The sequence below is a fragment of the Phasianus colchicus genome, chromosome 35 (genome assembly GCF_987193195.1).
Source record: "Phasianus colchicus chromosome 35, bPhaCol1.hap1.1, whole genome shotgun sequence".
In the NCBI taxonomy this organism is placed as follows: Eukaryota; Metazoa; Chordata; class Aves; order Galliformes; family Phasianidae; genus Phasianus; species Phasianus colchicus.
The window spans coordinates 1,373,861-1,398,112 of record NC_143470.1 but is presented as its reverse complement, the minus strand read 5'-3'; the positions used below and the strand labels follow the sequence as shown (position 1 = coordinate 1,398,112).

Below are 24,252 nucleotides of genomic sequence, written 5' to 3'. Positions count from 1 at the left end.
TGCGGCGGTATGGGTCGTTGTGGGGCGTTATAGGGCCATTATAGGGGAGGTGTGGGGTGCTATGGGGCGTTATAGGGCCATTATAGGGGCGGTGTGGGGTGTTATGGGGCGTTATAGGGCCATTATAGGGGCGGTGTGGGGTACAGTGGGGCATTATAGGGCCGTTATAGGGGAGGTGTGGGGTGCTATGGGGCGTTATAGGGCCATTATAGGGGCGGTGTGGGGTGTTATGGGGCGTTATAGGGCCATGATAGGGGCGGTGTGGGGTACAGTGGGGCATTATAGGGCCGTTATAGGGGAGGTGTGGGGTGCTATGGGGCGTTATAGGGCCGTTATAGTGGCGCAGTGGGGCGTTATAGGGCCGTTATAAGGCCATGATAGGGGCGGTGTGGGGCGCAGTGGGGCGGTGTGGGCTGTTATAGGGCCGTTATAGGGGCGCTATAGGGCGCAGTGGGGCGTTATAGGGCCGTTATAGGGGCGCTATGGGGCGCAGTGGGGCGTTATAGGGCCGTTGTAGGGGCGCTATGGGGCGCAGTGGGCTGTTATAGGGCCGTTATACGGGTGCTGTGGGGCACAGTGAGTTGTTATAGGGCCGTTATAGGGGCGGTGTGGGGCGCTATGGGGCGCAGTGGGGCATTATAGGGCCATTATAGGGGCGGTGTGGGGTACAGTGGGGCATTATAGGGCCGTTATAGGGGCGCTGTGGGGTGCTATGGGGCGTTATAGGGCCGTTATAGTGGCGCAGTGGGGCGTTATAGGGCCGTTATAAGGCCATTATAGGGGCAGTGTGGGGCGCAGTGGGGCGGTGTGGGCTGTTATAGGGCCATTATAGGGGCGCTATGGGGCGCAGTGGGGCGTTATAGGGCTGTTATAGGGGTGCTGTGGGGTGCAGTGGGCTGTTATAGGGCCGTTATAGGGGCAGTGTGGGGCGCTATGGGGCGCAGTGGGGCTGAGGCTGCGTTATAGGGCCGTTATAGGGGCGCTATGGAGCGCTATGGGGCGCAGTGGGGCTGAGGCCGCGTTATAGGGCCGTTATAGGGCCGTTATAGGGGCGGTGTGGGGCGCTATGGGGCGCAGTGGGGCTGAGGCTGCGGTGCCGTGCAGACGAGGAGCTGGAGGACAACCCGAACCAGAGCGACCTGATCGAGCAGGCGGCCTCTTATAGGGCCCTTATAGGGCCGTTATAGGGCTGTTATAGGGGCGCTATGGGGCCGGTGTGGGGTGGTGTGGGGCGCTATGGGGCGCAGTGGGGCTGAGGCCGTGCTGCCCTGCAGACGAGGAGCTGGAGGACAACCCGAACCAGAGCGACCTGATCGAGCAGGCGGCCTCTTATAGGGCCCTTATAGGGCCGTTATAGGGCTGTTATAGGGGCGCTATGGGGCCGGTGTGGGGTGGTGTGGGGCGCTATGGGGCGCAGTGGGGCTGAGGCCGTGCTGCCCTGCAGACGAGGAGCTGGAGGACAACCCGAACCAGAGCGACCTGATCGAGCAGGCGGCCTCTTATAGGGCCCTTATAGGGCCGTTATAGGGCTGTTATAGGGGCGCTATGGGGCCGGTGTGGGGTGGTGTGGGGCGCTATGGGGCGCAGTGGGGCTGAGGCCGTGCTGCCCTGCAGACGAGGAGCTGGAGGACAACCCGAACCAGAGCGACCTGATCGAGCAGGCGGCCTCTTACAGGGCCCTTATAGGGCCGTTATAGGGGCGGTGTGGGGCCGTTATAGGGGCGCTATGGGGCGCAGTGGGGCGCTATGGGGCGCAGTGGGGCTGAGGCTGCGGTGCCGTGCAGACGAGGAGCTGGAGGACAACCCGAACCAGAGCGACCTGATCGAGCAGGCGGCCGAGATGCTCTACGGCCTCATCCACGCCAGATACATCCTCACCAACCGCGGCATCGCGCAGATGGTAGCCCTGCCCCACAGCGAGCCCTGCCCCACAGCGAGCCCTGCCCCACAGCGAGCCCTGCCCCACAGCGAGCCCTGCCCCATAGAGCATCCTGCCCCACAGCGAGCCCTGCCCCACAGCGAGCCCTGCCCCACAGCGAGCCCTGCCCCATAGAGCATCCTGCCCCACAGCGAGCCCTGCCCCATAGCGTCTGCCCCACAGCGAGCCCTGCCCCACAGCGAGCCCTGCCCCATAGAGTCTGCCCTATAGAGTCTGCCCCACAGGGAGCCCTGCCCCACAGCGAGCCCTGCCCCACAGCGAGCCCTGCCCCACAGCGAGCCCTGACCCATAGAGTCTGCCCCATAGGGAGCCCTGACCCACAGCGAGCCCTGCCCCATAGAGTCTGCCCCATAGGGAGCCCTGACCCATAAAGTCTGCCCCATAGGGAGCCCTGCCCCATAGAGTCTGCCCCACAGCGAGCCCTGCCCCATAGGGAGCCCTGCCCCATAGAGTCTGCCCCACAGCGAGCCCTGCCCCATAGAGTCTGCCCTATAGAGTCTGCCCCATAGGGAGCCCTGCCCCATAGAGTCTGCCCCACAGCGAGCCCTGCCCCACAGCGAGCCCTGCCCCATAGAGTCTGCCCCATAGAGTCTGCCCCACAGCGAGCCCTGCCCCATAGAGTCTGCCCCATAGGGAGCATCCTGCCCCATAGAGTCTGCCCCATAGGGAGCCCTGCCCCATGGAGTCTGCCCCATAGCGAGCCCTGCCCCATAGAGTCTGCCCCACAGCGAGCCCTGACCCATAGAGTCTGCCCCACAGCGAGCCCTGACCCATAGGGAGCATCCTGCCCCACAGCGAGCCCTGCCCCACAGCGAGCCCTGCCCCATAGCGAGCCCTGACCCATAGAGTCTGCCCCATAGGGAGCCCTGACCCATAGGGAGCATCCTGCCCCATAGCGAGCCCTGACCCATAGCGAGCCCTGACCCATAGCGTCTGCCCCATAGGGAGCCCTGACCCATAGAGTCTGCCCCATAGGGAGCCCTGCCCCACAGCGAGCCCTGACCCATAGAGTCTGCCCCATAGGGAGCCCTGCCCCATAGAGTCTGCCCCACAGCGAGCCCTGCCCCATAGAGTCTGCCCCATAGGGAACCCTGCCCCATAGGGAGCGTCCTGCTCCATAGATTCAGACCCACAGCGAGCCCTGCCCCATAGAGTCTGCCCCATAGCGAGCCCTGCCCCATAGAGTCTGCCCCACAGCGAGCCCTGCCCCATAGCGAGCATTGTGCCCCATAGCGAGCCCTGCCCCATAGAGCTTCCTGCCCCACAGGGAGTCCTGCCCCATAGGGAGCATTGTGCCCCATAGGGAATCCTGCCCCATAGAGCGTCCTGCCCCATAGATTCTGACCCACAGGGAGTTCTGCCCCATAGGGAGTCCTGCCCCATAGATTCTGCCCCACAGGGAGCCGTGTCCCATAGAGCGAGCCCTGCCCCACAGCAAGCCCTGCCCCATAGATCCTGCCCCATAGCGAGCATCCTGCCCCATAGGGAGCGTCCTGCCCCATAGATTCTGCCCCATAGGGAGTCTTGCCCCATAGGGAGCCCTGCCCCATAGAGTATCCTGCCCCATAGAACATCCCTGCCCCATAGGGAGCGTCCTGCCCCATAGATTCTGCCCCATAGGGAGTCTTGCCCCATAGGGAGCCCTGCCCCATAGAGTATCCTGCCCCATAGAACATCCCTGCCCCATAGGGAGCATCCTGCCCCATAGAGCATCATGCCGTATAGGGAGCCCTGACCCATATAGCCTGCCCCATGGAGCTCCCTGCCCCACAGATCCCCCCCTTGCCCCATAGATTGCCCCACAGATCCCCCCCTTGCCCCATAGATTGCCCCACAGGTCCTTCCCCCCTTGCCCCACAGATTGCCCCACAGATCCCCTCGTTTTGCCCCACAGCTTGCCCCACAGATCTTCCCCCTGCCCCAGATTGCCCCACAGATTCCTCCCCCTTGCCCCACAGATTGCCCCACAGATCCCCCCCTTGCCCCACAGATTGCCCCACAGATCCCCCCCTTGCCCCACAGATTGCCCCACAGATCCCCACCTTGCCCCACAGATTGCTCCACAGGTCCTTCCCCCCCATGCCCCACAGATCCTGCCCATGCCCCACAGATTGCCCCACAGATCCTTCCCCCCTTGCCCCACAGATTGCCCCACAGATCCTCCCCGTGGCCCAGATTGCCCCACAGATCCTTTCCTGCCCTATAGCTTCCCCCCCACCCACCCCACAGCTTTCCCACCCACCCCATAGATCCCCCCCCGCCCCACAGCTTCCCCCCCACCCCACAGCTTCTTCCCCCCCCCACCCCACAGCTTCCCCCCCACCCCACATTGCCCCACAGATCTCCCCCTGCCCCATAGATCCCCCCTTGCCCCACAGATTGCCCTACAGATCCTTCTCCCCTTTGCCCCACAGATCCCTGCCCTCCTTGCCCCACAGATCCCTGCCCTCCTTGCCCCACAGATTGCCCCACAGATTGCCCCACAGATCCTCCCCATGCTCCAGATTGCCCCACAGATCCTTTCCTGCCCCACAGCTTCCCCCCCGCCCCACAGCTTCCTCCCCACCCACCCCACAGCTTTCCCACCCACCCCATAGATCCCCCCCCCTCCCCACAGTTCCCCCCCCATCCCACACTTCCTCCCCACCCACCCCATAGCTTCCCCCCCCTCCCCACAGTTCCCCCCCTGCCCCACAGCTTCTTCCCCCCCCGCCCCACAGCTTCCCCCCCACCCCACAGCATTCCCCCCACCCCATAGATCCCCCCCCTCCCCACAGCTTCCTCCCCCCCCACCCCACATCTTTCCCACCCACCCCATAGATCCCCCCCCTCCCCACAGCTTCCTCCCCCCCTGCCCCACAGCAGCTTCCCCCCCCGCCCCACAGCTTCCCCCCCACCCACCCCACAGCTTCGCCCCCCCGCCCCACACGTCCCACCCCACAGCTTCTGCCCCCCCCCCGCCCCACAGCTTCCCCCCCCACCCCACACTTCCCCCCCACCCACCCCACAGCTTCCCCACCCACCCCACAGCATCTTCCCCCCCCGCCCCACAGCTTCTCCCCCCCCCCGCCCCACAGCTTTCCCACCCACCCCATAGATCCCCCCCCCCGCCCCACAGCTTCCCCCCCTGCCCCACAGCTTCCCCTCCCACCCCACAGCTTCTTCCCCCCCACGCCCCACAGCTTCCCCCCCCACCCCACACTTCCCCCCCACCCACCCCACAGCTTCCCCCCCCTGCCCCACAGCTTCTTCCCCCCCCTGCCCCACAGCTTCTTCCCCCCCCGCTCCACAGCTTCCCCCCCCGCCCCACAACTTCCCCCCCCCGCCCCACAGCTTCTCCCCCCCGCCCCACAGCTTCTCCCCCCCGCCCCACAGCTTCTCCCCCCTGCCCCACAGCTTCCCCCCCTGCCCCACAGCTTCTCCCCCTGCCCCACAGCTTCCCCCCCACCCCACAGCTTTCCCACCCACCCCATAGATCCCCCCCTGCCCCACAGCTTCCTCCCCACCCCTGCCCCACAGCTTCCTCCCCACCCCTGCCCCACAGCTTCTCCCCTCCCACCCCACAGCTTCTTCCCCCCCACCCCACAGCTTCTTCCCCACCCACCCCACAGCTTCTTCCCCACCCACCCCACAGCTTCCCCCCCTGCCCCACAGCTTCCCCCCCCACCCCACAGCATCTTCCCCCCCCACCCCACATCTTTCCCACCCACCCCACAGCTTCCCCCCCACCCCCGCCCCACAGCTTCTTCCCCCCCACCCACCCCACAGCTTCCTCCCCCCCTGCCCCACAGCTTCCCTCCCCCCCCGCCCCACACTTCCCCCCCCCCCGCCCCACAGCTTCCCCCCCACCCCACAGCTTTCCCACCCACCCCATAGATCCCCCCCTGCCCCACAGCTTCCCCCCTGCCCCACAGCTCCACCTGTGACCCCATTTTTCACCCCCCCCCCAGTTGGAGAAATACCAGCAGGGGGATTTCGGGTACTGCCCCCGTGTCTACTGCGAGAACCAGCCCATGCTGCCCATCGGTACGGGGCGGTTGTGGGGTTATGGGGTTATGGGGTGGGGGGCTATGGGGTTATGGGGTTATGAGGTTATGGGGGGGGTCGTTGTGGGGTGGGGTGGGGGGCTGGGGCTCGTGGGCTTATGGGGGGGGTCGTTGTGGGGTGGGGGGCTGGGGGACGGGGGATTATGGGGTTATGGGGTGGGTCGTTGTGGGGTGGGGGGCAGGGGGCCCATGCTGCCCATCGGTACGGGGGGGTTGTGGGGTTCTGGGGTTATGGGGTGGGGGGTTATGGGGGGGGTCGTTGTGGGGTGGGGGGTTATGGGGTGGGGGGCTGTGGGGGGGTCGTTGTGGGGTGGGGGGTTATGGGGTTATGGGGGGGTCATTGTGGGGTGGGGGGTTGTGTGGAGGGCTATGGTTGGGGTCGTTGTGGGGTGGGGGGTTATGGGGTTATGGGGTGGGGGGTTATGGGGGGGGTCGTTGTGGGGTGGGGGGTTATGGGGATATGGGGTGGGTCATTGTGGGGCGGGGGGTTATGGGGCGGGGGATTATGGGGGGGGTTGTTGTGGGGTGGGGGGTTATGGGGTTGTGGGGGGGTTGTTGTGGGGTGGGGGGTTATGGGGTTGTGGGGGGGTCGTTGTGGGGTGGGGGACTGGGGGGCGGGGGGTTATGGGGTTATGGGGTGGGTCATTGTGGGGTGGGGGGTTATGGGGGGGGTCGTTGTGGGGTGGGGGGCAGGGGGTTGTGGGGTGGGTCGTTGTGGGGTGGGGGGCAGGGGGTTATGGGGTTGTGGGGTGGGTCGTTGTGGGGTGGGGGGCTGGGGATCGTGGGGTTATGGGGTGGGTCGTTTTGGGGCTTGGGGTCGTTGTGGGGTTGCTGTGGGTCATGGGGCCCATGCTGCCCATCGGTACGGGGCTGGTGGGGTTGTGGGGGGGTCGTTGTGGGGTGGGGGGTTATGGGGTTGTGGGGTTATGGGGGGTTCGTTGTGGGGTGGGGGGTTATGGGGTTGTGGGGGGGGTCGTTGTGGGGTGGGGGGTTATGGGGTTATGGGGTGGGTCGTTGTGGGGTGGGGGGCAGGGGGTTATGGGGTTATGGGGTGGGTCGTTGTGGGGTGGGGGGCAGGGGGTTATGGGGTTATGGGGTGGGTCGTTTTGGGGCTTGGGGTCGTTGTGGGGTTGCTGTGGGTCATGGGGCCCATGCTGCCCATCGGTACGGGGCTGGTGGGGTTGTGGGGGGGTCGTTGTGGGGTGGGGGGTTATGGGGTTGTGGGGTTATGGGGGGTTCGTTGTGGGGTGGGGGGTTATGGGGTTGTGGGGGGGGTCGTTGTGGGGTGGGGGGTTATGGGGGGGTCGTTGTGGGGTGGGGGGTTATGGGGTTATGGGGTGGGTCGTTGTGGGGTGGGGGGCAGGGGGTTATGGGGTTATGGGGTGGGTCGTTGTGGGGTGGGGGGCAGGGGGTTATGGGGTTATGGGGTGGGTCGTTTTGGGGCTTGGGGTCGTTGTGGGGCTGCTGTGGGTCATGGGGCCCATGCTGCCCATCAGTACGGGGCTGGTGGGGTTGTGGGGGGTCGTTGTGGGGTGGGGGATTGTGGGGGGGTCGTTGTGGGGTGGGGGATTGTGGGGGGGTCGTTGTGGGGTGGGGGGTTGTGGGGGGGTCGTTGTGGGGTGGGGGGTTGTGGGGTGGGGGGCTGTGGGGGGGTCGTTGTGGGGTGGGGGACTGGGGGGCGGGGGGTTATGGGGTTATGGGGTGGGTCGTTGTGGGGTGGGGGGCTGGGGGTTATGGGGTTATGGGGTGGGTCGTTGTGGGGTGGGGGGTTATGGGGTTATGGGGTTATGGGGTGGGTCGTTGTGGGGTGGGGTGTTATGGGGATATGGGGTGGGTCGTTATGGGGGGGGGTCGTGGTGGGGTGGGGGGTTATGGGGTTATGGGGTTATGGGGGGGGTCGTGGTGGGGTGGGGGGTTATGGGGTTATGGGGATATGGGGTGGGTCGTTGTGGGGTGGGGGGTTATGGGGTTATGGGGTGGGTCGTTGTGGGGTGGGGGGCAGGCGGCCCATGCTGCCCATCACTACGGGGCTTGTGGGGTTGTGGGGGGGTCGTTGTGGGGTGGGGGGTTATGGGGTTGTGGGGTGGGTCGTTGTGGGGTGGGGTGGGGGTTATGGGGTTATGGGTGGATCGTTGTGGGGTGGGGTGTTATGGGGATATGGGGTGGGTCGTTGTGGGGCTTGGGGTCGTTGTGGGGTCGTTGTGGGGTTGCTGTGGGGCATGGGGCCCATGCTGCCCATCAGTATGGGGGGTTGTGGGGTGGGGGGCTATGGGGGGGTCGTTGTGGGGTGGGGGGCGGGGGGTTATGGGGTTATGGGGTGGGTCGTTGTGGGGCTGGGGGTGGTGGGGTGGGGGGCAGTGTGGGGCTGGGGGTTGTTGTGGGGTCGTTGTGGGGCATGGGGCCCATGCTGCCCATCGGTACGGGGGGTTGTGGGGTGGGGGGCTATGGGGTGGGTCGTTGTGGGGTGGGGTGGGGGGCTGAGGGTCACGGGGTTATGTGGGGGGTCGTTGTGGGGTGGGGGGTTGTGGGGTGGGGGGCTATGGGGTGGGTCGTTGTGGGGTGGGGTGGGGGGCTTGGGGGAGGGGGGTTATGGGGTTATGGGGTGGGTCGTTGTGGGGTGGGGGGCTGGGGGTCATGGGGTTATGGGGTTGGTCGTTGTGGGGTGGGGTGGGGGGCTGGGGGTCGTTGTGGGGTCGTTGTGGGGTCGCTGTGGGGCATGGGGCCCGTGATGCCCATCGGTATGGGGGGCTTGTGGGGTGGGGGGCTATGGGGTGGGTTGTTGTGGGGTGGGGGGTTATGGGGTTATGGGGTGGGTCGTTGTGGGGTGGGGTGGGGGGCTGGGGGTTATGGGGTTGTGGGGTGGGTCGTTGTGGGGTGGGGGGTTATGGGGTTGTGGGGTGGGTCGTTGTGGGGTGGGGTGGGGGTTATGGGGTTATGGGGTGGATCGTTGTGGGGTGGGGTGTTATGGGGATATGGGGTGGGTCGTTGTGGGGCTTGGGGTCGTTGTGGGGTCGTTGTGGGGTTGCTGTGGGGCATGGGGCCCGTGATGCCCATCGGTATGGGGGGCTTGTGGGGTGGGGGGCTATGGGGTGGGTTGTTGTGGGGCAGGGGGTTATGGGGTTATGGGGTGGGTCGTGGTGGGGTGGGGTGGGGGGCTGGGGGGCGGGGGGTTATGGGGTTGTGGGGTGGGTCGTTGTGGGGTGGGGGGCGGGGGGTTATGGGGTTATGGGGTTGTGGGGTGGGTCGTTGTGGGGTGGGGGGTTGTGGTGTGGGGGGCTATGGGGGGGTTGTTGTGGGGTGGGGGGCTGGGGGTCGCGGGGTGGGGGGGGCAGCATGGGGCTGCGGGTCGTTGTGGGGTCGTTATAGGGTTGTTGTGGGGTTGTTGTGGGGTTGCTGTGGGGCATGGGGCCCATGCTACCCATCAGTACGGGGGCTTGTGGGGTTGTGGGGTGGGTTGTTATGGGGTGGGGGGCTGGGGGTCGCGGGGTTATGGGGTTGGTCGTTGTGGGGTCGTTGTGGCGCTGGGGGTCACGGGAGGGCAGTATGGGGCTGGGGGTTGTGGGGTTGTTGTGGGGTCGTTGTGGGGCTGGGGGTTGTTGTGGGGTCGTTGTGGGGCTGGGGGTTGTGGGGTTCTTGTGGGGTGGGGGTCGCAGGGGGGCTTGGGGTCGTTGTGGGGTCGTTGTGGGGCTGGGAGTTGTGGGGTGGGGGGAGCAGCGTGGGGCTGGGGGTTGTGGGGTCGTTGTGGGGTCGTTGTCAGCCTTGGGGTTGTGGGGTGGGTGGCAGTGTGGGGCGGGGGGTCGCTGTGGGGTCGCTGTGGGGTTGTTGTGGGGCATGGGACCCATGCTGCCCATCGGTACGGGGAGGGCATTTGGGGTGGGGGGCTGGGGGTCCGGGGGTTATGGGGTGGGTCGCTGTGGGGCTGGGGGTCCTGCGGTTATGGGGTGGGTCGTTGTGGGGTCGTTGTGGGGCTGGGGGTTGCCGGGGGGGGCAGTGTGGGGCTGGGGGTTGTGGGGTGGGGGGGGTCGTTGTGGGGTTGTGGGGTCGTTGTGGGGCTGGGGGTCGCGGGGTGGGAGGGGGGCAGGGGGTCGGTGTGGGGCTGGGGATTGCGGGGTGGGGTGTGGGATCTGTGGGGCTGGGTGCTCCATGGGGCAGAGCCGGCGCTCAGTGGGTCCTGCCCCACACTTGTAGGGCTGTTGGGTTCTATGGGGCTGATGTCCCTATAGGGCTCACATCTATGGGACTGGGGGTTCTATAGGGCTGAAGGGTTTAAGGGACTTGGCTCTATGGGGCTGGGATCTGTGGGGCTGGGTGCTCCATGGGGCAGAGCCGGCGCTCAGCGGGTCCTGCCCCACACTTGTAGGGCTGTTGGGATCTATGGGTTGGGATCTGTGGGGTCTTTGGGGCTGGGATCTGTGGGGCTGGGTGCTCTGTGGGGCAGAGCAGGCGCTCAGTGGGTCCTGCCCCACACTTGTAGGGCTGTTGGGATCTATGGGGCTGGGATCTGTGGGGCTGTGGGGTCTTTGGGGCTGGGATCTGTGGGGCTGGGAGCTCTATGGGGCAGAGCCGGCCCTCAGCGGGTCCCGCCCCACACTTGTAGGGCTGTTGGGGTCTATGGGGCTGATGTCCCTATAGGGCTCACATCTATAGGACTAGGGGCTCTATGGGGCTGAAGGATTTGAGGGACTTGGCTCTATGGGGCTGGGATCTGTGGGGCTGGGATCTGTGGGGCTGGGTGCTCTATGGGGCAGAGCTGGCACTCAGCGGGTCCCGCCCCACACTTGTAGGGCTGTTGGGATCTGTGGGGCTGGGTGCTATAGGGATCTATGGGGCTGGGGGATCTATGGGGCTGAAGGATTTAAGGCACTTGCATCTATAGCGTTGACATCTACGGGGTTTGGATCTCTGGGGCTGGGATCTGTGGGGCTGGGTGCTCTATGGGGCAGAGCCGGCGCTCAGTGGGTCCTGCCCCACACTTGTAGGGCTGTTGGGATCTATGGGGCTGGGATCTGTGGGGCTGGGTCCCTATAGGGCTCACATCTATGGGACTGGGGGCTCTATGGGGCTGAAGCATTTAAGGGACTTGGATCTATGGGATTTTAATCTGTGGGGCTGGGATCTGTGGGGCTGGGTGCTCTATGGGGCAGAGCAGGCGCTCAGTGGGTCCCACCCAACACTTGTAGGGCTGTCGGGTTCTATGGGGCTGGGTGCTATAGGGCTCATGTCTATGGGGCTGGGGGACCTATGGGGCTGAAGGATTTAAGGGACTTGGCTCTATGGGGCTGGGATCTGTGGGGCTGGGTGCTCTATGGGGCAGAGCTGGCACTCAGCGGGTCCCGCCCCACACTTGTAGGGCTGTTGGGATCTGTGGGGCTGGGGACCAATAGGGCTCACATCTTTATAGGGCTGATGTGTATGAGGCTGGGATTTATGGGACTTGGCTCTATGGGGCTGGGATCTGTGGGGCTGGGAGCTCTATGGGGCAGAGCCGGCGCTCAGCGGGTCCCACCCAACACTTGTAGGGCTGTTGGGATCTATGGGGCTGGGGGATCTATGGGGCTGAAGGATTTAAGGGACTTGCATCTATAGCATTGACATCTATGGTGTTTGGATGTATGGGGCTGGGATCTGTGGGGCTGGGTGCTCTATGGGGCAGAGCTGGCACTCAGCAGGTCCTGCCCCACACTTGTAGGGCTGTTGGGATCTATGGGGCTGGGATCTGTGGGGCTGGGTCCCTATAGGGCTCACATCTATGGGACTGGGGGCTCTATGGGGCTGAAGCATTTAAGGGACTTGGATCTATGGGATTTTAATCTGTGGGGCTGGGATCTGTGGGGCTGGGTGCTCTATGGGGCAGAGCAGGCGCTCAGTGGGTCCTGCCCCACACTTGTAGGGCTGTTGGGATCTATGGGGCTGGGATCTGTGGGGCTGTGGGGTCTTTGGGGCTGGGATCTGTGGGGCTGGGAGCTCTATGGGGCAGAGCCGGCCCTCAGCGGGTCCCGCCCCACACTTGTAGGGCTGTTGGGGTCTATGGGGCTGATGTCCCTATAGGGCTCACATCTATAGGACTAGGGGCTCTATGGGGCTGAAGGATTTGAGGGACTTGGCTCTATGGGGCTGGGATCTGTGGGGCTGGGTGCTCTATGGGGCAGAGCTGGCACTCAGCGGGTCCCGCCCCACACTTGTAGGGCTGTTGGGATCTGTGGGGCTGGGGGATTTATGGGGCTGGGGACTTATAGGACTCACATCTTTATAGGGCTGATGTCTATGGGGTTGAAGGATTTATGGGACTTGGCTCTATGGGGCTGGGATCTGTGGTGCTGGGTGCTCTATGGGGCAGAGCCGGCGCTCAGTGGGTCCTGCCCCACACTTGTAGGGCTGTTGGGGTCTATGGGGCTGATGTCCCTATAGGGCTCACATCTATAGGACTAGGGGCTCTATGGGGCTGAAGGATTTGAGGGACTTGGCTCTATGGGGCTGGGATCTGTGGGGCTGGGTGCTCTATGGGGCAGAGCCGGCGCTCAGTGGGTCCTGCCCCACACTTGTAGGGCTGTTGGGATCTATGGGGCTGGGATCTGTGGGGCTGGGTCCCTATAGGGCTCACATCTATGGGACTGGGGGCTCTATGGGGCTGAAGCATTTAAGGGACTTGGATCTATGGGATTTTAATCTGTGGGGCTGGGATCTGTGGGGCTGGGTGCTCTATGGGGCAGAGCAGGCGCTCAGTGGGTCCCACCCAACACTTGTAGGGCTGTTGGGATCTATGGGGCTGGGGACCTATAGGGCTCACACCTTTATAGGGCTGATGTGTATGGGGTTGAAGGATTTATGGGACTTGGCTCTATGGGGCTGGGATCTGTGGGGCTGGGTGCTCTATGGGGCAGAGCCGGCGCTCAGTGGGTCCTGCCCCACACTTGTAGGGCTGTTGGGTTCTATGGGGCTGATGTCCCTATAGGGCTCACATCTATGGGACTGGGGGTTCTATGGGGCTGAAGGATTTAAGGGACTTGGCTCTATGGGGCTGGGATCTGTGGGGCTGGGTGCTCTATGGGGCAGAGCTGGCACTCAGCGGGTCCCGCCCCACACTTGTAGGGCTGTTGGGATCTGTGGGGCTGGGGGATTTATGGGGCTGGGGACTTATAGGACTCACATCTTTATAGGGCTGATGTCTATGGGGTTGAAGGATTTATGGGACTTGGCTCTATGGGGCTGGGATCTGTGGTGCTGGGTGCTCTATGGGGCAGAGCCGGCGCTCAGTGGGTCCTGCCCCACACTTGTAGGGCTGTTGGGTTCTATGGGGCTGATGTCCCTATAGGGCTCACATCTATGGGGCTGGGGGCTCTATGGGGCTGAAGGGTTTAAGGGACTTGGCTCTATGGGGCTGGGATCTGTGGGGCTGGGTGCTCTATGGGGCAGAGCCGGCGCTCAGTGGGTCCCGCCCCACACTTGTAGGGCTGTTGGGATCTATGGGGCTGGGATCTGTGGGGCTGACGTCCCTATAGGGCTCACATCTATGGGACTGGGGGTTCTATGGGGCTGAAGGATTTAAGGGACTTGGCTCTATGGGGCTGGGATCTGTGGGGCTGGGTGCTCTATGGGGCAGAGCTGGCACTCAGCGGGTCCCGCCCCGCACTTGTAGGGCTGTTGGGATCTGTGGGGCTGGGGGATTTATGGGGCTGGGGACTTATAGGACTCACATCTTTATAGGGCTGATGTCTATGGGGTTGAAGGATTTATGGGACTTGGCTCTATGGGGCTGGGATCTGTGGTGCTGGGTGCTCTATGGGGCAGAGCCGGCGCTCAGTGGGTCCTGCCCCACACTTGTAGGGCTGTTGGGTTCTATGGGGCTGATGTCCCTATAGGGCTCACATCTATGGGGCTGGGGGCTCTATGGGGCTGAAGGGTTTAAGGGACTTGGCTCTATGGGGCTGGGATCTGTGGGGCTGGGTGCTCTATGGGGCAGAGCCGGCGCTCAGTGGGTCCCGCCCCACACTTGTAGGGCTGTTGGGATCTATGGGGCTGGGATCTGTGGGGCTGACGTCCCTATAGGGCTCACATCTATGGGACTGGGGGTTCTATGGGGCTGAAGGATTTAAGGGACTTGGCTCTATGGGGCTGGGATCTGTGGGGCTGGGTGCTCTATGGGGCAGAGCTGGCACTCAGCGGGTCCCGCCCCGCACTTGTAGGGCTGTTGGGATCTGTGGGGCTGGGGGATTTATGGGGCTGGGGACTTATAGGACTCACATCTTTATAGGGCTGATGTCTATGGGGTTGAAGGATTTATGGGACTTGGCTCTATGGGGCTGGGATCTGTGGTGCTGGGTGCTCTATGGGGCAGAGCCGGCGCTCAGTGGGTCCCACCCCACACTTGTAGGGCTGTCGGACATCCCCGGGGAGGCGATGGTGAAGCTGTACTGCCCCAAATGCATGGACGTCTACACCCCGAAGTCGTCGCGGCATCACCACACCGACGGCGCCTATTTCGGCACCGGCTTCCCACACATGCTGTTCATGGTGCACCCCGAGTACCGCCCCAAGCGCCCCGCCAACCAGTTCGTGCCCAGGTGGGTCAATGTGGGGTGGCTATGGGGTCGGTATGGGGTTGTTTGGGGTCGATATGGGGTGGTTATGGGGTGGTTTGGGGTCGATATGGGGTGATTTGGGGGCGCACCCCGAGTACCGCCCCAAGCGCCCCGCCAACCAGTTCGTGCCCAGGTGGGTCAATGTGGGGTGACTTGGGGTCGATATGGGGCGGTTATGGGGTGGTTTGGGGTCGATATGGGGAAGTTTGGGTTCAATACGGGGTGGTTTGGGGTCGATACGGGGTGATTTGGGGTGGTTATGGGGCGGTTATGGGGTGGTTTGGGGTCGATATGGGGTCGATATGGGGTGGTTTGGGGTGGTTATGGGGTGGTTTGGGGTCGATATGGGGTGGTTTGGGGTCGATATGGGGTCGATATGGGGTGGTTTGGGGTCGATATGGGGTGGTTATGGGGTGGTTTGGGGTCGTTATGGGGTGATTTGGGATCGATATGGGGTGATTTGGGGGCGCACCCCAAGTACCGCCCCAAGCGCCCCGCCAACCAGTTCGTGCCCAGGTGGGGCTGTGGGGTGGCTATGGGGTGGTTATGAGGTGGTTTGGGGTTGATATGGGGTGGTTTGGGGTCATTATGGGGTGGTTTGGGGTCGATATGGGGTGACTTGGGGTCGATATGGGGTGACTCAGGGTGGTTTGGGATCGATATGGGGTGGTTTGGGGTCGTTATAGGGTGGTTTGGGGTGGTTATGGGGTCGATATGGGGTGATTTGGGGTCGATATGGGGTGATTTGGGGGCGCACCCCGAGTACCGCCCCAAGCGCCCCGCCAACCAGTTCGTGCCCAGGTCGGGCTGTGGGGTCGGTATGGGGTCGTTATGGGGTGGTTTGGGGTGGTTATGGGGTGGTTTGGGATCGATATGGGGTGGTTATGGGGTGATTTGGGGTCGATATGGGGTGATTTGGGGTTGATATGGGGTGGTTATGGGGTGGTTTGGGGTGGTTTGGGGTCGATGTGGGGTGGTTTGGGGTCGATATGGGGTGGTTATGGGGTGGTTTGCGGTCGATATGGGGTGATTTGGGGGCGCACCCCGAGTACCGCCCCAAGCGCCCCGCCAACCAGTTCGTGCCCAGGTGGGTCAATGTGGGGTGGTTATGAGGTGGTTTGGGGTGGTTTGGGGTCGATGTGGGGTGGTTATGGGGTTGATATGGGGTGGTTTGGGGTCGATATGGGGTGGTTTGGGGTAATTATGGGGTGGTATGGGGTCGATATGGGGTGGTTTGGGGTCGGTATGGGGTGACTTGGGGTCGATATGGGGCGGTTATGGGGTGGTTTGGGGTCGATATGGGGAAGTTTGGGTTCAATACGGGGTGGTTTGGGGTCGATACGGGGTGATTTGGGGTGGTTATGGGGCGGTTATGGGGTGGTTTGGGGTCGATATGGGGTCGATATGGGGTGGTTTGGGGTCGGTATGGGGTGACTTCGGGTCGATATGGAGCGGTTATGGGGTGGTTTGGGGTCGATATGGGGTGGTTTCGGATGGATATGGGGTGGTTTGGGGTCGATATGGGGTGGTTTGGGGTCATTATGGGGTGACTTGGGGTCGATATGGGGCGGTTATGGGGTGGTTTGGGGTCGATATGGGGTGGGTATGGGGTGATTTGGGGTCGATATGGGGTGGTTTGGGGGCGCACCCCGAGTACCGCCCCAAGCGCCCCGCCAACCAGTTCGTGCCCAGGTGGGTGTGGGGTGGCTATGGGGTCGTTATGGGGTGATTTGGGGTCGATATGGGGTGGTTTGGGGTGGTTATGGGGTGATTTCGGGTCGATATGGGGTGGTTATGGGGTGGTCTGGGGTCGATATGGGGTGGTTTGGGGTCGTTATGGGGTGGTACGGGGTGGTTTAGGGTCGATATGCGGTGGTTTGGGGTCGATATGGGGTGGTTTGGGGTGGTTATGGGGCGGTTATGGGGTGATTTGGGGTCGATATGGGGTCACTTGTGGTGGTTATGGGGTGGTTTGGGGTCAATATGGGGTGGTTTGGGGTGGTTATGGGGTGATTTCGGGTCAATATGGGGTCGATATGGGGTGGTTTGGGGTCGATATGGGGTGGTTATAGGGTGGTTTGGGGTCGGTATGGGGCGTTTGGGGCCGTTATGGGGCGGTTATGGGGCAGTTGTAGGGAGGCTGTGGGGCAGCTATGGGGTGGTTATGGGTCGGTTATAGGGAAGCTGTGGGGTGGTTATGGGGCAGTTATGGGGCGGTTTTGGGGTAGCTGGTGTCTCTTTCCCCCCAGCTCCCTTTGACGGCTCTGTGTCCCATTTGGGGTCAATTTTGGGGTGATTTGGGGCAGATTTGGGGCTGTTTTGGTCTTTCATTCCCCCCAGCTCCCCCTGATGTCTCCATGTCCCATTTGGGGTCAATTTTGGGGTGATTTGGGGCAGATTTGGGGCTCTTTCCATCCTGCATTCCCCCTGGCTCCCATTGAGGCTTCCATCCCTGTTTTATGGCCAATTTTTGGGGTGATTTGGGGCAGATTTGGGGCCATTTTGGTGTCTCATCCCCCCCCTGTTCCCATTGAGGTCTCCAGCCCTGATTTGGGGTCAATTTTGGGGTGATTTGGGGCAGATTTGGGGCTGTTTTGGTCTTTCATTCCCTCCCACTCCCCCTGATGTCTCCGTGTCCCATTTGGGGTCAATTTTGGGGTGATTTGGGGCAGATTTGGGGCCATTTTGGTGTCTCATTCTCCCCAGCTCCCCCTGATGGCTCCGTGTCCCTTTGTGGTCCCATTTTGGGGTGATTTGGGGCAGATTTGGGGCTGTTCTGGTCTCTCATTCCCTCCTACTCCCCCTGACGGCTCCATGTCCCTTTTAGGGTCAATTTTGGGGTGATTTGGGGCAGATTTGGGGCTATTTTGGTCTTTCATTCCCTCCCACTCCCACTGATGTCTCCGTGTCCCATTTGGGGTCAATTTTGGGGTGATTTGGGGCAGATTTGGGGCTGTTTTGGTCTTTCATTCCCCCTGGCTCCCATTGATGCTTCCATCCCTGATTTGGGGCCAATTTTGGGGTGATTTGGGGCAGATTTGGGGCCATTTTGGTGTCTCATTCCCCCCCAGTTCCCATTGAGGTCTCTAGCCCTGATTTGGGGTCAATTTTGGGGTGATTTGGGGCCGATTTGGGGCCATGTTCCCCTCCAGCTCCCTCTGATGGCTCCTTGTCCCATTTGGGGTCAATTTTGGGGTGATTTGGGGCAGATTTGGGACCATTTTGGTGTCTCATTCCCCCCAGCTCCCACTGATGGCACTGTGTCCCATTTGGGGTCAATTTTGGGGTGATTTGGGGCAGATTTGGGGCTGTTTTGGTCTTTCATTCCCTCCCATTCCCACTGATGGCTCCGTGTCCCTTTTGGGGTCAATTTTGGGGTGATTTGGGGAGATTTGGGGCTGTTTGGGTCCTGCATTCCCCCTGGCTCCCATTGAGGCTTCCATCCCTGTTTTATGGCCAATTTTTGGGGTGATTTGGGGCAGATTTGGGGCCATTTTGGTGTCTCATCCCCCCCCTGTTCCCATTGAGGTCTCCAGCCCTGATTTGGGGTCAATTTTGGGGTGATTTGGGGCAGATTTGGGGCTGTTTTGGTCTTTCATTCCCTCCCACTCCCCCTGATGTCTCCGTGTCCCATTTGGGGTCAATTTTGGGGTGATTTGGGGCAGATTTGGGGCCATTTTGGTGTCTCATTCTCCCCAGCTCCCCCTGATGGCTCCGTGTCCCTTTGTGGTCCCATTTTGGGGTGATTTGGGGCAGATTTGGGGCTGTTCTGGTCTCTCATTCCCTCCTACTCCCCCTGACGGCTCCATGTCCCTTTTAGGGTCAACTTTGGGGTGATTTGGGGCAGATTTGGGGCTATTTTGGTCTTTCATTCCCTCCCACTCCCACTGATGTCTCCGTGTCCCATTTGGGGTCAATTTTGGGGTGATTTGGGGCAGATTTGGGGCTGTTTTGGTCTTTCATTCCCCCTGGCTCCCATTGATGCTTCCATCCCTGATTTGGGGCCAATTTTGGGGTGATTTGGGGCAGATTTGGGGCCATTTTGGTGTCTCATTCCCCCCCAGTTCCCATTGAGGTCTCTAGCCCTGATTTGGGGTCAATTTTGGGGTGATTTGGGGCCGATTTGGGACCATTTTGGTGTCTCATTCCCCCCAGCTCCCACTGATGGCACTGTGTCCCATTTGGGGTCAATTTTGGGGTGATTTGGGGCAGATTTGGGGCTGTTTTGGTCTTTCATTCCCTCCCATTCCCACTGATGGCTCCGTGTCCCTTTTGGGGTCAATTTTGGGGTGATTTGGGGCAGATTTGGGGCTGTTTGGGTCCTGCATTCCCCCTGGCTCCCATTGAGGCTTCCATCCCTGTTTTATGGCCAATTTTTGGGGTGATTTGGGGCAGATTTGGGGCCATTTTGGTGTCTCATCCCCCCCCTGTTCCCATTGAGGTCTCCAGCCCTGATTTGGGGTCAATTTTGGGGTGATTTGGGGCAGATTTGGGGCTGTTTTGGTCTTTCATTCCCTCCCACTCCCCCTGATGTCTCCGTGTCCCATTTGGGGTCAATTTTGGGGTGATTTGGGGCAGATTTGGGGCCATTTTGGTGTCTCATTCTCCCCAGCTCCCCCTGATGGCTCCGTGTCCCTTTGTGGTCCCATTTTGGGGTGATTTGGGGCAGATTTGGGGCTGTTCTGGTCTCTCATTCCCTCCTACTCCCCCTGACGGCTCCATGTCCCTTTTAGGGTCAATTTTGGGGTGATTTGGGGCAGATTTGGGGCTATTTTGGTCTTTCATTCCCTCCCACTCCCACTGATGTCTCCGTGTCCCATTTGGGGTCAATTTTGGGGTGATTTGGGGCTGATTTGGGGCTGTTTTGGTCTTTCATTCCCCCTGGCTCCCATTGATGCTTCCATCCCTGATTTGGGGCCAATTTTGGGGTGATTTGGGGCAGATTTGGACCCATTTTGGTGTCTCATTCTCCCCATCTCCCCCTGATGTCTCCATGTCCCATTTGGGGTCAATTTTGGGGTGATTTGGGGCCGATTTGGGGCCATGTTCCCCTCCAGCTCCATCTGATGGCTCCTTGTCCCATTTGGGGTCAATTTTGGGGTGATTTGGGGCAGATTTGGGACCATTTTGGTGTCTCATTCCCCCCAGCTCCCACTGATGGCTCTGTGTCCCATTTGGGGTCAATTTTGGGGTGATTTGGGGCAGATTTGGGGCTGTTTTGGTCTTTCATTCCCTCCCATTCCCACTGATGGCTCCGTGTCCCTTTTGGGGTCAATTTTGGGGTGATTTGGGGCAGATTTGGGGCTGTTTGGGTCCTGCATTCCCCCTGGCTCCCATTGAGGCTTCCATCCCTGTTTTATGGCCAATTTTTGGGGTGATTTGGGGCAGATTTGGGGCCATTTTGGTGTCTCATTCCCCCCCAGTTCCCATTGAGGTCTCCAGCCCTGATTTGGGGTCAATTTTGGGGTGATTTGGGGCAGATTTGGGGCTGTTTTGGTCTTTCATTCCCTCCCACTCCCCCTGATGTCTCCGTGTCCCATTTGGGGTCAATTTTGGGGTGATTTGGGGCAGATTTGGGGCCATTTTGGTGTCTCATTCTCCCCAGCTCCCCCTGATGGCTCCGTGTCCCTTTGTGGTCCCATTTTGGGGTGATTTGGGGCAGATTTGGGGCTGTTCTGGTCTCTCATTCCCTCCTACTCCCCCTGACGGCTCCATGTCCCTTTTAGGGTCAATTTTGGGGTGATTTGGGGCAGATTTGGGGCTATTTTGGTCTTTCATTCCCTCCCACTCCCACTGATGTCTCCGTGTCCCATTTGGGGTCAATTTTGGGGTGATTTGGGGCTGATTTGGGGCTGTTTTGGTCTTTCATTCCCCCTGGCTCCCATTGATGCTTCCATCCCTGATTTGGGGCCAATTTTGGGGTGATTTGGGGCAGATTTGGACCCATTTTGGTGTCTCATTCTCCCCATCTCCCCCTGATGTCTCCATGTCCCATTTGGGGTCAATTTTGGGGTGATTTGGGGCCGATTTGGGGCCATGTTCCCCTCCAGCTCCATCTGATGGCTCCTTGTCCCATTTGGGGTCAATTTTGGGGTGATTTGGGGCAGATTTGGGACCATTTTGGTGTCTCATTCCCCCCAGCTCCCACTGATGGCTCTGTGTCCCATTTGGGGTCAATTTTGGGGTGATTTGGGGCAGATTTGGGGCTGTTTTGGTCTTTCATTCCCTCCCATTCCCACTGATGGCTCCGTGTCCCTTTTGGGGTCAATTTTGGGGTGATTTGGGGCAGATTTGGGGCTGTTTGGGTCCTGCATTCCCCCTGGCTCCCATTGAGGCTTCCATCCCTGTTTTATGGCCAATTTTTGGGGTGATTTGGGGCAGATTTGGGGCCATTTTGGTGTCTCATTCCCCCCCAGTTCCCATTGAGGTCTCCAGCCCTGATTTGGGGTCAATTTTGGGGTGATTTGGGGCAGATTTGGGGCTGTTTTGGTCTTTCATTCCCTCCTACTCCCACTGATGGCTCCGTGTCCCATTTGGGGCCAATTTTGGGGTGATTTGGGGCAGATTTGGACCCATTTTAGTGTCTCATTCTCCCCATCTCCCCCTGATGTCTCCATGTCCCATTTGGGGTCAATTTTGGGGTGATTTGGGGCAGATTTGGGGCTGTTTTGGTGTCTCATTCTCCCCAGCTCCCCCTGATGGCTCCGTGTCCCTTTGTGGTCCCATTTTGGGGTGATTTGGGGCAGATTTGGGGCTGTTCTGGTCTCTCATTCCCTCCTACTCCCCCTGACGGCTCCATGTCCCTTTTAGGGTCAACTTTGGGGTGATTTGGGGCAGATTTGGGGCTATTTTGGTCTTTCATTCCCTCCCACTCCCACTGATGTCTCCGTGTCCCATTTGGGGTCAATTTTGGGGTGATTTGGGGCAGATTTGGGGCTGTTTTGGTCTTTCATTCCCCCTGGCTCCCATTGATGCTTCCATCCCTGATTTGGGGCCAATTTTGGGGTGATTTGGGGCAGATTTGGGGCCATTTTGGTGTCTCATTCCCCCCCAGTTCCCATTGAGGTCTCTAGCCCTGATTTGGGGTCAATTTTGGGGTGATTTGGGGCCGATTTGGGACCATTTTGGTGTCTCATTCCCCCCAGCTCCCACTGATGGCACTGTGTCCCATTTGGGGTCAATTTTGGGGTGATTTGGGGCAGATTTGGGGCTGTTTTGGTCTTTCATTCCCTCCCATTCCCACTGATGGCTCCGTGTCCCTTTTGGGGTCAATTTTGGGGTGATTTGGGGCAGATTTGGGGCTGTTTGGGTCCTGCATTCCCCCTGGCTCCCATTGAGGCTTCCATCCCTGTTTTATGGCCAATTTTTGGGGTGATTTGGGGCAGATTTGGGGCCATTTTGGTGTCTCATCCCCCCCCTGTTCCCATTGAGGTCTCCAGCCCTGATTTGGGGTCAATTTTGGGGTGATTTGGGGCAGATTTGGGGCTGTTTTGGTCTTTCATTCCCTCCCACTCCCCCTGATGTCTCCGTGTCCCATTTGGGGTCAATTTTGGGGTGATTTGGGGCAGATTTGGGGCCATTTTGGTGTCTCATTCTCCCCAGCTCCCCCTGATGGCTCCGTGTCCCTTTGTGGTCCCATTTTGGGGTGATTTGGGGCAGATTTGGGGCTGTTCTGGTCTCTCATTCCCTCCTACTCCCCCTGACGGCTCCATGTCCCTTTTAGGGTCAATTTTGGGGTGATTTGGGGCAGATTTGGGGCTATTTTGGTCTTTCATTCCCTCCCACTCCCACTGATGTCTCCGTGTCCCATTTGGGGTCAATTTTGGGGTGATTTGGGGCTGATTTGGGGCTGTTTTGGTCTTTCATTCCCCCTGGCTCCCATTGATGCTTCCATCCCTGATTTGGGGCCAATTTTGGGGTGATTTGGGGCAGATTTGGACCCATTTTGGTGTCTCATTCTCCCCATCTCCCCCTGATGTCTCCATGTCCCATTTGGGGTCAATTTTGGGGTGATTTGGGGCCGATTTGGGGCCATGTTCCCCTCCAGCTCCATCTGATGGCTCCTTGTCCCATTTGGGGTCAATTTTGGGGTGATTTGGGGCAGATTTGGGACCATTTTGGTGTCTCATTCCCCCCAGCTCCCACTGATGGCTCTGTGTCCCATTTGGGGTCAATTTTGGGGTGATTTGGGGCAGATTTGGGGCTGTTTTGGTCTTTCATTCCCTCCCATTCCCACTGATGGCTCCGTGTCCCTTTTGGGGTCAATTTTGGGGTGATTTGGGGCAGATTTGGGGCTGTTTGGGTCCTGCATTCCCCCTGGCTCCCATTGAGGCTTCCATCCCTGTTTTATGGCCAATTTTTGGGGTGATTTGGGGCAGATTTGGGGCCATTTTGGTGTCTCATTCCCCCCCAGTTCCCATTGAGGTCTCCAGCCCTGATTTGGGGTCAATTTTGGGGTGATTTGGGGCAGATTTGGGGCTGTTTTGGTCTTTCATTCCCTCCTACTCCCACTGATGGCTCCGTGTCCCATTTGGGGCCAATTTTGGGGTGATTTGGGGCAGATTTGGACCCATTTTAGTGTCTCATTCTCCCCATCTCCCCCTGATGTCTCCATGTCCCATTTGGGGTCAATTTTGGGGTGATTTGGGGCAGATTTGGGGCTGTTTTGGTCTTTCATTCCCTCCCATTCCCACTGATGTCTCTGTGTCCCTTTTGGGGCCAATTTTGGGGTGATTTGGGGCAGATTTGGGGCTGTTTGGGTCCTGCATTCCCCCTGGCTCTCATTGATGCTTCCATCCCTGATTTATGGCCAATTTTGGGGTGATTTGGGGCAGATTTGCACCCATTTTGGTGTCTCATTCCCCCCCAGTTCCCATTGAGGTCTCCAGCCCTGATTTGGGGTCAATTTTGGGGTGATTTGGGGCAGATTTGGGGCCATTTTGGTGTCGTGTTCCCCTCCAGCTTCCCCTGATGGCTCCGTGTCCCATTTGGGGCCAATTTTGGGGTGATTTGGGGCAGATTTGGGGCTGTTCTGGTCTCTCATTCCCTCCTACTCCCCCTGACGGCTCCATGTCCCATTTGGGGTCAATTTTGGGGTGATTTGGGGCAGATTTGGGGCCATTTTGGTGTCTCATCCCCTCCAGCTCCCTCTGATGTCTCCTTGTCCCATTTGGGGCCAATTTTGGGGTGATTTGGGGCAGATTTGGGGCTGTTTGGGTCCTGCATTCCCCCTGGCTCTCATTGAGGCTTCATCCCTGTTTTATGGCCAATTTTGGGGTGATTTGGGGCAGATTTGCACCCATTTTGGTGTCTCATTCTCCCCAGCTCCCCCTGACGTCTCCGTGTCCCATTTGGGGTCAATTTTGGGGTGATTTGGGGCAGATTTGGACCCATTTTGGTGTCTCATTCCCCCCCAGTTCCCCCTGATGTCTCCGTGTCCCTTTTGGGGTCAATTTTGGGGTGATTTGGGGCTGATTTGTGTCTTTTTTTCCCCCTCAGGCTGTACGGCTTCAAGATCCACCCCATGGCTTACCAGCTGCAGCTGCAGGCTGCCAGCAACTTCAAGAGCCCCGTGAAAACCATCCGCTGAGGGGGGGGTGGGGGAGAAAAGGGGGGGGGGGAAGGGGGATTTTGGGGCAAATTCCTGCGATTTTGGGTCGACGGAACGAAAAACGCCGAGGGGGGGGGG

At 60.5% G+C, this 24,252-nt stretch overlaps 1 protein-coding gene across 2 annotated transcripts in view; it reads left to right on the top strand.

Annotated features, from left to right (window-relative positions):
• The window catches only part of CSNK2B (casein kinase 2 beta), a 41,223-nt gene extending 16,971 nt beyond the window's left edge, over positions 1-24,252 (top strand). For both annotated transcript variants that reach the window (XM_090129270.1, XM_090129269.1), the window contains exons 3-6: positions 1,785-1,900; positions 5,890-5,965; positions 14,357-14,546; positions 24,063-24,252. In XM_090129270.1, coding sequence (XP_089985396.1) covers positions 1,785-1,900; positions 5,890-5,965; positions 14,357-14,546; positions 24,063-24,153 — 473 coding nt within the window. In that variant the 3' untranslated portion in view covers positions 24,154-24,252. The remainder of the gene's footprint in view (positions 1-1,784; positions 1,901-5,889; positions 5,966-14,356; positions 14,547-24,062) is intronic.